Raw genomic sequence first — 13,028 nt, forward strand, 5'->3', positions numbered from 1 at the left:
AGTGGGGTTACATTAGCTACCCTCCAATCCGTGGGAACTGTTCCAGAGTCTATCGAATGTTGGAAGATGACCAGCAATGCATCTACTATTTCTAGGGCCACTTCCTTAAGTACCCTAGGATGTAGATTATCAGGCCCTGGGGATTTATTGGCCTTCAATCCTGTCAATTTCCCTAACACCATTTCCCTACAAATACTGATTTCATTCAGTTCCTCCCTCTCATTAGACCCTATGTTCCCCAACATCTCTGGGAGGTTATTTGTGTCCTCCTTTGTGAACCAAAATATGTATTTAGTTGGTCTGCCATTTCTTTGTTCCCCATTATAAATTCCCCTGATTCTGACTGCAAGGGACCTACGCTTGACTTCACCAATCTTTTTCTCTTTGCATATCTATAGAAGCTTTTACAGTCAGTTTTTATGTTCCCTGCAAGCTTACTCTCATACTCTATTTTTCCCCTCTTTAAAAAGAGACACGTGGCAGTGATCCAGGAGACGGAAAGGTGTAGACTTGGGGCTTGGGGTTAGGAGTAGCTTTGAAAGAAAGGTACTGCCAAAAGCAAGCAAGCAAGTCAGCCCACAGAGCGGACAGAATGTGTGATTTATTAATTTTTTTGAGGCCCCACGTTTTGGAATTCCCTCCCTAAACCCCTCGGCTTCACTGTCTCCTTCTCTTCCTTTGCCCTCCTCAAAACCCACCTCTTGGACCAAATTTTGATCACCCTCCTAGTATTTAATTCAATTCTCTAGCTCATTTTGTTCCTTATACGTCTGTAAAGAACCTTGGGATGTATTTTCTACGTTAAAGGCGCTATATAAGTTGCTGTTGTTGATGATGAGTATCCCTGACCACGTTCCTCGACTAAGCCCCCAAGACTGAAACCAATTGTAGCTCCCTCACCACTGTCCTGATATCAGCAGGCTCGGTACAGGTCAGCAATCAAATCTGGGGCCATAGTGTTGAGTTCAGCTCGGTGCAGTTCTCTATTGTGCCATTGAGGGAGTCGAACCCAGTTTAGTTTATAAATCAGCACATCTAATTATGTTTACTCTCCTTAGGTCTGTGTCTGGAGAAGCTGGTGGCATCAGCATCGCCAAGAAATGATCTGCAGCCTGATCTGGAGCAAGAAATAATTACATGTTATGAGAAAGCTGGTGACATAGCTCTGCTTTATTTACAAGAAACCGAAAGGGTAAGAAGAATCTGCTTGGGTTTTACTGCTAATGCTGATAGGATCACACTGTTCTGTAATGTACGTTCTGTGCTTCTAAATTTTTGTTTTATTCCTCATCGAAATCTCTGAGAAAGGTGATCCCTTCTAAGTACTGCCCTTCCATCAGTCCTTTCTAAAGTTGCACTTCACTCAAATTATCCATCACCTTGAAAGTTCTGACCAGTTGGCAGTATGATTTTAATCATGGCCATTCCACTGGTCATCTTGTTGTTTGTTATGCGTCTCTGAAACTCTGCTCTTGAACACCTTGATGAACCATCCGCTATTGTCTTGGATATCTGGCAGCCTGCACTACTAAACAGGGAACCGTCACGCAGCCGCTCACTTAAACCTCGCACGCAGTTATCTCGTTTTGTCTGAGAGTATTCTCTTTGCGCAGTCGTCTATGGCCCGTCACTTTTCTCCTTTAACCAGGTTTTTCCAAGGCTGTATCCTCCCACTCTGGCCCTCTTTCATAGAATTACCTAGAATTTACAGCGCAGCAACAGGCCATTCTGCCCAACTGGTCTATGCCGGCGTTAATGGTCCACGCGAACCTCCTCCCACCCTAACTGCATCTATGCTATTCGCCTCCTCTCCATGTGGTAGCGAGTTCCACATTGTAATCGCTGTCTGGGTAAAGAAGTTCCTCCTGAATTCTTTAGCTTTCTCTTTTCTGGAGAAAAGAGCCTCCGCCTGTTCCGTCTTTCCTGATGGTTGTCCTTCAAACCTTCTCTACCATCATCTTTTGCTGACGATTCCACTTTACATTCCTCCACATTGCACACTGCCATTGCTCACCACCTTCACTCTTCTTGCAATGCAATGACTGGAATCGCTATACCTTCACCTCCTCCTGGCCAGTGTCCCTCCCTTATCCAACACCACCAAAAACAGACCAACTGGTCATTCATCTCATTGCCGTTTGTGGAACCTTGTGCTGTACAAATCAGCAGCCATTTCCCGACACACTGAAGAAAGAAAAGCAATTCATCAGTTCTAAAGCACATTGGGGGATAAACCACTATATAAATGCTTTCTCTTTTTTTCCCCTCTCTTTCCCCCCCCCCCCCCCTTCATTCTCTCCTTTCTGCATGCCCATATCTTTGCATACTTTTAAAAAGTGAGAGACTGTAAATGTTGGTGTTCAGAGGGATTTGGGTGTCCTTGTACATGAATCACAGAAAGTTAATATGCAGGTACAGCAAGCAGTTAGGAAGGCAAATGATATGTTAGCCTTTATTGCAAGGGGTTGGAGTATGAGAGTAAGGAAGTCGCTGCAATTATATCGGGCCCTGGTGAGACCACACCTAGAGTACTGTGTACAGTTTTGGTCTCCTTACCTAAATAAGGATATACTTGCCTTAGAGGCGGTGCAATGAAGCTTCATTAGACTGATCCCTGGGATGAGAGGGCTGTCCTATGAGGAGAGATTGAGTAGAATGGGCCTGTACACTTTCGAGTTTAGAAGAATGAGAGGTGATCTCATTGAAACGTATAAAATTCTTAGAGGGCTTGACAGGGCAGATGCTGAGAGGTTGTTTCCCCTGGCTGGAGAGTCTAGAACTAGGGGTCATGGTCTCGGGATAAGGGGTCGGCCATTTAGGACTGAGATGAGGAGAAATTTCTCCACTCTTTGGAATTCTCTACCCCTGCCGGCAGTAGATGCTCAGTCGATGAGTATATTCAAGACTGAGATCGACAGATTTTTGGGCACGAAGGGAATCGAAGGATATGTGAAGCCCTTTGAGACGCTTGCGAGAGAGCTGGTGGAATGAAATCTAAATGCATGTCTTTTCTTTCAGCCAGCTTATTTGCTGGTTTAGCAGGAGAATTCACAGCCACGGCATTGAAGAATAATGAAAGACAGACCTGTATTAGCTCAAACTAACTTTCAGCTAGGACCTGTGGCGAGACTATAAATTACCACATTAAAAATTTAAGCTAACTAATTAAAAATACAAAGTAAATGGCTGTGGAAATTTTATGACTTAGTAGATCCATTTAAAATGAAGCAGTCTCCGGATAGTCCAGCTAATAATTTTTCTAAAACCTTTCTGACGAGCATACATCTGAAGGCTCGAGGAGCTCGAGCCAATTTCACATTTAAGGGAATGGTATCCCAGTATTTTAGTTAAATGAATTCTAATGGGTATGACCTTGCTCAGGGCAAGATGCAGGCAGCGGGAACTTCAAATTCACTATTGCTGTTTGGGATGATAATTTCTTGAGAAGATTATAGAACTGAACATTTGAGATGCCACCAAGGTCAAAAATATAAACTTTACAATCTGACACCCTGTGATCCTAATCCCAGCTGGTCATATTGCCTGTGTAGTTCTGTGTGAATACAACAATGCTGTAGTTATCCCATAAGTAGAATGGGAACGGTAGCACAGTGGTTATGTTACTGGACTAGTAATCCAGAGGCCTGGACTAATGATCCGGAGACGTGAGTTCAAATCCCACCATGGGGAATTTAAATTCAGTTAATTAAATAAAGCTGTAATAAAAAGCTAGCATCAATAATGGTGACCATGAAACTATTGGATTGTTGTAAAAAACCCATCTGGTTCACTAATGTCCTTTAGGGAAGGAAATCTGCTGTCCTCACCTGGTCTGGCCTATACGTGACCCCAGACCCACATCAATGTGGTTGACTCTTAACTGCCCTCTGAAATGGCCTAGCAAGCCACTCAGTTGTAAAAAAAAACAGTAATGATAAACAATAAGAATAAAACCGGACTGACCACTATCGACCTCGGCACCGGCTACGGACACAACAATGGCAAACCCAGCCCAGTCGACCCTGCAAAGTCCTCCTCACCAACATCTGGGGACGTGTGCCAAAATTTGGAGAGCTGTCCCACAGACTAGTCGAGCAACAGCCTGACATAGTCGTACTCACAGAATCATACCTTTCAGCCAATGTCCCAAACTCCTCCATCACCAGGGGTGGCACAGTGGTATAAAGTCGGGAAGGAGTGGCCCTGGAAGTCCTCAACATTGATTCCGGACCCCATGAAGTCTCATGGCTTCAGGTCAAGCATGGGCAAGGAAACCTCAAGCTGATTACCACCTACTGCCCTCCCTCCCAGCTGATGAATCATAACTCTTCCGTGTTGAACACCACTTGGAAGAAGCACTGAGAGTAGCAAGGGCACATATGGGTGGGGAACTTCAATGTCCATCGCCAAGAGTTGCTCGGTAGCATCACTACTGACCAAACTGGCCGAGTCCTGAAGTACATCGCTGCCAATCTGGGCCTGCGACAGCTGGTGAGAGAACCAACACGAGGGAAAAACCTACTTGACTTTGTCCTCCCCAATCTACCTGTCGCAGATGCATCTGTCCAAGTCAGCATTGGTAGCAGTAAGCACCGTACAGTCATTGTGGAGACGAAGTCCTGTCTTCACACTGAGGGCACCCTCCACCGTGTTCTGTGGAACTACCACCGTGCTAAATGTGATCGATTCAGAACAGATCTAGCAGTTCAAAACTGGGCATCCGTGAGGCGCTGTGGACCATCAGCATCAGCAGAATTGTATTCCACCACAATCTCTAACCTCATGGCCTGGCATATTCCTCACTCTACCATTACCATCAAGCAGGGGACTAACCCTGGTTCAATAAGGTGTAGGGGGTTTTGGTTTGGGGTTTTGTGTCTGGCCAGTCAGTCGTATCTGAGCTGCTCCAGCCCCGTGCGGTTCGAATCGCTTCCCCTTTGGTCTGACCACCGGACTTATTTACAAGTAGCGATATAGACAAACGAGACCAGTGGTTTGGTGCAAAGAAAACCAATGTTTATTAAAATAGAGAAACAATTACTATACAGAGAAAAATCACTATGGATGCAACACAATTACACTTAACGGGGGAGGAGAAACGGACGCATCGAGGGAAAATGACTAAAATGACACTTTTTAGCAATTCCCCTTAACTCCCATCCTTTTACACCTATCTAGGTTGTCTTGTGATGCTCACCAGTCTAGGATGTTAAAACGCCTGTTCCGTGCCCTGTTGCCTGTCGATGTCTTTAGGTTTTCACCGCCCCAGAGCAGAGATACCCCAGTAATTCAAACGTAACTGCGGGTGTCCTACTTCCCCGGATGGGCTCTTCGTCGCCGATCCTCTCGCTGGGTTGATGATACGGCAGGGCACTGGAGGCGAGGCGAGAGAGAGCGATGGCTTCCCGAGGGACTAGTTATACCCTTCCCGGTAGCCCTTATCTCCCGCCAGATCAGCTTATTTCTTTGTCTGACCTGGACGTGTTGAAGCTCATACAAAGGAAACCGATCTGGGCCCATCGACCTGGATGGCCGGTTAATCGGTTTTAAACGCCTCCTCAGTGTTCCCCTTTGTCCAACTGGTTTCGTGATGGGGCCATTCCAGTCTGAGTGCCCCGTTGATCGTTTGTAAACAGTGTCGATGTTCTCTAACCAAGGTCTGAAATGCAGCTAAGCTTGTCCCATTACATATTGAAACTCTCCTGGCTGGGTTCATACCTAGCACAAAGGAAGATGGTTGTGGTGGTCGGAGGCCAATCATCACAGCCCCAGGACATCGCTGCAGGAGTTCCTCGGGGCAGTGTCCAAGGCCCAACCATCTTTAGCTGCTTCATCAGTGACCTTTCCTCCATCATAAGGTCAGAAATGAGGTTGTTTGCTGATGACTGCACAGTGTTCAGTGCCATTCGCAACTCCTCAGATAATGAAGCAGTCCATGCCCGCATGCAGCAAGACCTGGACGACATTCAGGCTTGGGCTGATAAGTGGCAGTAACATTCGCGCCACACAAGTGCCAGGCAATGACCATCTCCCAACAAGCGAGTGTCTAAACACTTCCCCTTGACATTCAACGACCTTACCATCGCCGAATCCCCCACCATCAACATCCTGGGGGGTCACCATTGACCAGAAACTTAACTGGACCAGCCACATAAATACTGTGGCAACAAGAGCAGGTCAGAGGCTAGGTATTCTGCGGTGAGTGTCTCACCCCCTGTATGCCCACAGCCTTTCCACCATCGACAAGGCACAGGTCAGGAGTGTGATGGAATACTCTCCACTTGCCTGGATGAGTGCAGCTCAACACCATCCAAGACAAAGCAGCCCGCTTGATTGGCACCGCATCCATCACCTTAAACATTCACTTCCTCCACCACCGGCGCACCGTGGCTGCAGTGTGCACCATCTACAAGATGCACTGCAGCAACTCGACAAAGCTTCTTTGGCAGCACCTCCCAAACCCTCGACCTCTACCACGTAGAAGGACAAGGGCAGCAGGCGCATGGGAACACCATCACCTCCAAGTCACACACCATCCTGACTTGTTGGAAATATATCGGCCATTCCTTCATCATCGTTGAGTCAAAATCCTGGAACTCCCTCCTTAACAGCACTGTGGGAGTACCTTCACCACACAGACTGCAGTGGCTCAAGAAGACAGCTCACCACCACCTTCTCAAGGGCAACTAGAGATGGGCAATCAATGCTGGCCGTGCCAGCGACGCCCACATCCCATGAACGAATAAAAAAAAGAATGTTCCATATGGTAACCAATGTGTCGGCTCTCTGCAAGAGCACTTCGGCTAGTCCCACTCCCTGTAGCCCTGCAAATCTTTGTCCTTTAGGTACTTATCCAATTCTCTTTTGAAAGCCATGATTGAGTCTGCCTCCACCACCAATTCAGGCAGTGCATTCCAGATCCTAACCACTCGCAGCGTAAAAATGTTTTTCCTCATGTCGCCTTTGGTTCTTCTGCCAATCACCTGGTACGAGAGCAGTGCTGGGAGACAGTTGTTACTGGATTTAGTGCCTAAATAGAGCCCGAGAAATAGATGCAAAGCGCAGGAAAAAGTGGGCGCTAATTTTGAAGGAACATAGGAGCAGGAGTAGGCCATTCAGCCCCTTGAATCCGTTCTACCATTCAGTTAGATTATGCCTGATCTGTGTCTTAACTCCATAGTCCCTCCCCGTTCTGCACTTGAATAGCACTGCAAACTTGCTCTGTATGTTTTCCTCTGGCTGCCTGAAGAGGGTGCAGCAAAGTAGATTACACATAAATGCATGTCACATAGCTCTGTAAGCAGTTTCCCTCTAATAGACCGCCCCCCTCAGTGCTCCTGCTGTGTATGCATGCTCACTATTTTGGCACCTGAACACCACAGAATCATGAATTGCACAACAGTTGCTGGGAATGTGGCATGATTGACTTAATGTTCATATTGTGACCACAAACTTGTTCTTAAAATCCATTATCGGCAACGTTCCAAGAGCAAATGCTACACCTGGTAAGAGAGTAACCCAGAGCAACTTAAGTTGTTAGCAACAACAGCGCCCATCAAACGTGACGCAGACTGCGGGTCTGCTGTGATTTTTTTTTTTTGAAATACAGCATCTAGGCATCAGAATGTATTGAGTACTCATTGAGATCCACCTGCAGTAGTCCATTTGATGATGATGGCACTATTTCTAAGGCCCCAAAGGAGCCCAGTTCTCCTCTGTGCTGTGGGCCAGCAATCCGTAATGTACGAACATGCGAATACGAACAATGATGGACGGGTAAAGACCCTCTGGCCTATCGAGCCTGTCCCATACAATCTCTACCCCACCCAAAACCATGTGATCTCATGGGCGAGGCAATAAGCCAGGTTAAAAATGGCTTGCGCCTTGGAACCAGAGATCGACAGATTTTTGATTATTAAGGGACTCCAGGGATATGGGGATAGTGCAGGTAAGTGGAGATGTGGTAGAAGATCAGCCATGATTTTATTGAATGGCGGAGCAGGCTCGAAGGGCTAAATGGCCTACTCCCGCTCCTATTTCTTATATTATGTTTTCTTTTAGTTCGCGGTCCCTTTAACTGGGTGCGCGGCCCATTCAAATTTTCACGCACGCGCGGTTTCTTCCCTGTAGAAGCTGCTGAGCGGCCTGCGCGGGACCTCCAAACCACCGCATGGCTGCGCAGCTTAGTGGCAACGTCGCTTGGAGCTCATTTTCTAAAGGGACTTGATATGTATTGAAAATAGGGACATTAACTATCTGATGCCATCCTCTGAGCATCTGAAAGAGAAAGGAAGGAAGATGTTCTGGATGTATTGGCCAGCTGTAAATAAGGGTCACTCCCAAAGCATTAATCTGTCTTTTCTGCAAATGCTGCTAAATCTCTGCATTTCCTTTTTTATTATTAACGTTGTGCAGCATTTTCTTTTTATCTCCTTTATATGTATTTGTGTTAACATTTCACGTTAGTTCAGTAGATACAACTCTGCAGAGGTCACGCTTTATGACAAATGCAATTTTTTTTTGAAAAGAGAAAAAAAGCCAGTTACTTACTGCTGGAGCTTCTGACCCGGAGTGGCAAATGACAAGTACTTTACAAAGTTCAACAATTGAACTCTCAGTGACCCGAGCTTTTTACTTAACCTTAAGAAAAAAAAGAAAGAAGAAAGCCTTGCATTTATACAGCACCTTTCATGATGTCCCAAAGCACTTTACAGCCAATAAAATACTTTTTGAAGTGTAGTCCCTGTTGTAATGGGAAAAGCTGCATCTTAGCAGAATAATGCATTGTGCGTTACACGGTATAACACTATACCCTCTTTTTAAAACAATGCATCATCTGACTTACCAGGAGCAAAGCAACAAGAAACCTACTTGCAGACCTGCACCTCCAGACAAACTACACCAGTTCTTTTCCAGTTTTGATGTGTGTGATATGAAGATGAATGTAATGATTGTACAAACTGTGGTGCATTGTCAGAGAGTCATAACGGCACAGAAGGAGGCCATTCGGCCCATCAAGCCTGTGCCGGCTCTCTGTAGAGCAATCCAGTCAGTCCCATTCCCCCGCTCTATCCCCGTAGCCCTGCAAGTTTATTTCCCTCAAGTGCCTATCCAGTCTCCCCTTGAAAACATTGAGTGTCTCCGCTTCCACCACTTCCGTCGGCAGCGAGTTCCAGGTCCTCACCACTCGCTGCGTAAAAATGTTTTTCCTCACATCTCCCCCCCGTATCTCTTGCCCAAAACCTTAAATCTGTGTCCCCGAGTCCTTGTACCATCAACTAGTGGGAACAGCCTTTCCCCGCCTAGCCTATCCAAACCTGTCATAATCTTGAACACCTCTATCAAATCACCCCTCAACCTCCTTTGCTCTAATGAAAACAAATCCAGCTTCTCCAACCTGTCCTTGTAGCTAAGATCCCCCATCCCCAGAACTATTCTGGTACATCTCTGCACCCTCTCAAGGGCCTTCACATCCTTCCTAAAGTGTGGTGACCAGAACTGGACGCAATACTCCAGTTGTGGCCTAACCAGCGCTTTATAAGGGTTCAGCATAACTTCTCTACTTTTGTACTCAATACCTCTTTGAAGCCCAAGATCACGTATGCTTTGTTAACCACTCTCTCAATATGTCCTGCCACCTTCAGGGACTTATGCACATTAACTCCCAGGTCCCTCTGTCCCTGCACACTCTTTAAAACTGTGCCATTAAGTGTATATTGCCTCTCCCTGTTCCTTCTGTCACAATGCCACTTGTCTGCCCATTCTGCTAGCCTTTCTATGACCTGTTGCAGTCAATTGATATCATCCTCACTGTTTGCCACACCCCCAAGTTTGGTGTCATCGGCAAATTTAGAAATTCTACTCTGTATTCCAATATCCAGGTCATTACATATATCAAAAAAAGCAGTGGCCCCAGCACTGACCCTTGGGGAACACCACTGTCTACCATCCTCCAGTCTGAAAAACAGCCATTTACCACAACTCGCTGTTTTCTGTCCTTAAGCCAATTCCTTATCCAAGCTGCCACTGACCCACCTATTCCATGAGCCTCAATTTTGTTAACCAGCCTTCTATGTGGTACTTTGTCAAACGCCTTCCTAAAATCCATGTAGACAACATCCATTGCATTCCCTTCATCGATCCTCCCTGTTACTTCATCAAAAAATTCAATTAGATTAGTCAAACACGATCTGCTTGTAAAAGTATCAGGTTCAAGATTCTGTACTATTAACCATAATAACAAGTAATAATGGCATTTATGCAGTGCCTTATCCCGCTGAAACATCTCTGAGCACTGTGCACGGTGATTTAACTTTGAAGTGCAGTAACTGTTGCTCCATAGGCAAAAAGACTTGGTTGTAAATTTTGGACTTGTTTTAAAGTATAAATCTCAGGTGAAATATCTAGGCTCTCACTGCAGAACCTCAGCACAGCAGGGAAGATAGGAGGCGGTAAGGTGAGAAGTACTTTTGGGTGGGGGGGGGGGTGAAGTAGTGACTGGGGGGGGGGGGGGGTTGGTGAAGTAGTTTGATGCATGGTTAAGCTGAGGTGTCGCAATGATGCAGCACAGAAGGAGGCCATTTGGCCCATCGTGCCTATGCTGGCTCTTTGGTAGAGCTCTCCAATTAGTCCCACTCCCTGCTCTTTTCCCCTTCCCCTGCAATCTTTTCCCCCAGCCCTGCAATCTTTTCCCCTAGCCCTGCAATCTTTTCCCCTTCAACTATCCAATTACCATTTGAAAGTTAATATTGAATCTGCTTCCACCACTCTTACATTCCAGATCATCATAACTTGTTGTGTAAAAAAATTTCTCCTCATTTCTTTTCTGACTCTTTTACCAATTACAGGAAACTTTGTGCTATCCGGCACCGACGGGGCCGAGCTGCTGCCGTTCCCTCAAAACTGCCGGACACACCAGCGTTAATGTTGAAGCATACGGAGCTTTTCATCTCCGTATCTGACAACAAACACTGTTGCTTAGCAACATCTTCTAAACAGTCAGCCTGTACCTTGGAAGCGTCTCTCTGAAGCTGTTGCTAAGCTACAGAGACTTTGCAGAGCCTGACTGTTGGAAAAAAAAAGCCACGAGAAGAAAAAAAAGCTAACAAAACGGCTCCTGATTTTTGCCGGTGGCTCCAGCTTGCCGGACATTTAGCCTCCGGATAACACACAGTTTCCTGTACCTTAAATCTGTGCCCACTGGTTACTGACCCTTCTGCCACTGGAAACAGTTTCTCCTTATTTACTCTATCAAAGGATTTTGAACACCTCTTTCAAATCTCCTCTTAACCTCTGCTCTAAGGAGAACAATCCCAGCTTCCCAGGTAGATGGTGACATTGGGTGTCACTGCTTCAGCATGCTATAGCACAAAGTGATAGGACTTTGGTTCTTGCCTATCGCTCCCAAAATGGCAGGTTTCCCATGGCACACGGATGTAAATGGGTGCAGCTTTGATTGGGAGTGAAACAGAAGGCTGATTTTCTCACTGGCGCATACAGTGACCGATTTATTGGTAGCGCACCAATGGAAAGCCACCATAAAGCCAACCAGTCGTCAGCGCATTTTTAACACTATGGCAGGATACTGACTCCTGTAATTATAGCTCCTTTGGTTTTAGTTTCGTGTCTGTCCTTTTAACAATGCTGGAGGCATTGTCCTTCACACAGGACAGAAAATACTTAAAATAAATGCTCGGTGATTTATTCTTTTTAACATTGCAGGCATCGAACATATAAATAAATCTAAGCTGGAAATTGGATGATGTACGAAACCCAAGTGTCAATTTACTGATTTATTTTTCCACGTGCAGATTGTGTGCCTACTGTTGAGGATCATTGTCTACCGTGTAGAGAGGTTTTTTTAATTGATATGTTTTGGTTGAGTCCTCTGCTCATCGATGGGAATTATTTCCTGCAGTCATTGTGTGTACAAACATCATAAATAAACGTAGGAAGATGTTCTCTGGACAAGATTACTAGTTTAGTTGAGTTGAAACCCCGTTCTGTGTGAACATGCTGATGATTTCTCCCGAGTTTTACTTGCCACGTGTCAACGGGTAGCAACCAGTGGAGGTCTTCCCGAGTGGTGGGCGATGGGATTGCCTAGTTCCAGATCATTAGGGCAGTTTGGTGTTCTGGGCTTGTGTACATTCGGAGCTGGGTTAAGACTGTCCAGGATCATGTCATGTACAGCTAGCAGAGAGAGGAGACACCCTTTACAACAGTCGGGGCTAAGTGGACAATCTGACTCGGAAAAGCTGCAAAAGTCTTTTGTGTGAAGTGGAAATGTGACACTGCTGCAGTGGGGGACTCGAGACACTTAATTGGGGCAGAATCAAGAGAGTTTCATCCTATAACTGTCTGTACTTTACCAAAGCGGGCAGTGCTTGATGCTGACAGTGTGGCAGTATTTTTTTTATTTATTCATTCAGGTGATGTGGGCATCGCTGGCAAGGCCAGCATTTATTGCCCATCCCTAGTTGCCCTTGAGAAGGTGGTGGTGAGCCGCCGCCTTAAACCGCTGCAGTCCTTGTGGGGAAGGTACTCCCACAGTGCTGTTAGGGAGGGAGTTCCAGGATTTTGACACAACAACGATGAAGGAACGGCAATATGTTTCCAAATCAGGATGATGTATGACTTGGAGGTGGTGGTGTTCCCATGTGTCTGGTGCCCTTGTTCTTCTAGGTGGTAGAGGTCATGGATTTGGGAAGTGCTGTCGAAAAAGCCTTGGCGAGTTGCTGCAGTGCATCTTGTAGATGGTACACACTGCAGCCACGGTACACCGTGGAGGGAGTGAATGTTTAAGGTAGTGGATGGGGTGCCAATCAAGTGGGCTGCTTTGTCCTGGATGGTGTCGAGCTTCTTGAGTGTTGTTGGAGCTGCACTCATCCAGGCAAGTGGAGAGTATTCCATCACACTCCTGACTTGTGTCTTGTAGATGGTGGAAAGACTTTGAGGAGCCAGGAGGTGAGACATTCGCCGCTGAATACCCAACCTCTGACCTCTTATTGCCACAGTATTTATGTGGC

At 46.1% G+C, this 13,028-nt stretch overlaps 1 protein-coding gene across 7 annotated transcripts in view; it reads left to right on the forward strand.

Moving 5' to 3' along the window:
- The window catches only part of ttc7b (tetratricopeptide repeat domain 7B), a 499,428-nt gene that overhangs the window by 45,153 nt on the left and 441,247 nt on the right, over window positions 1-13,028 (forward strand). For all 7 annotated transcript variants that reach the window (XM_086002622.1, XM_086002620.1, XM_086002625.1 and 4 more), the window contains exon 4: window positions 1,059-1,192. In XM_086002622.1, the coding sequence (XP_085858748.1) occupies window positions 1,059-1,192 (134 nt within the window). The remainder of the gene's footprint in view (window positions 1-1,058; window positions 1,193-13,028) is intronic.

This window comes from Somniosus microcephalus, chromosome 12, assembly GCF_052327205.1.
Source record: "Somniosus microcephalus isolate GS21.2 chromosome 12, FLI_Smic_1.0, whole genome shotgun sequence".
NCBI classification, from domain to species: Eukaryota; Metazoa; Chordata; class Chondrichthyes; order Squaliformes; family Somniosidae; genus Somniosus; species Somniosus microcephalus.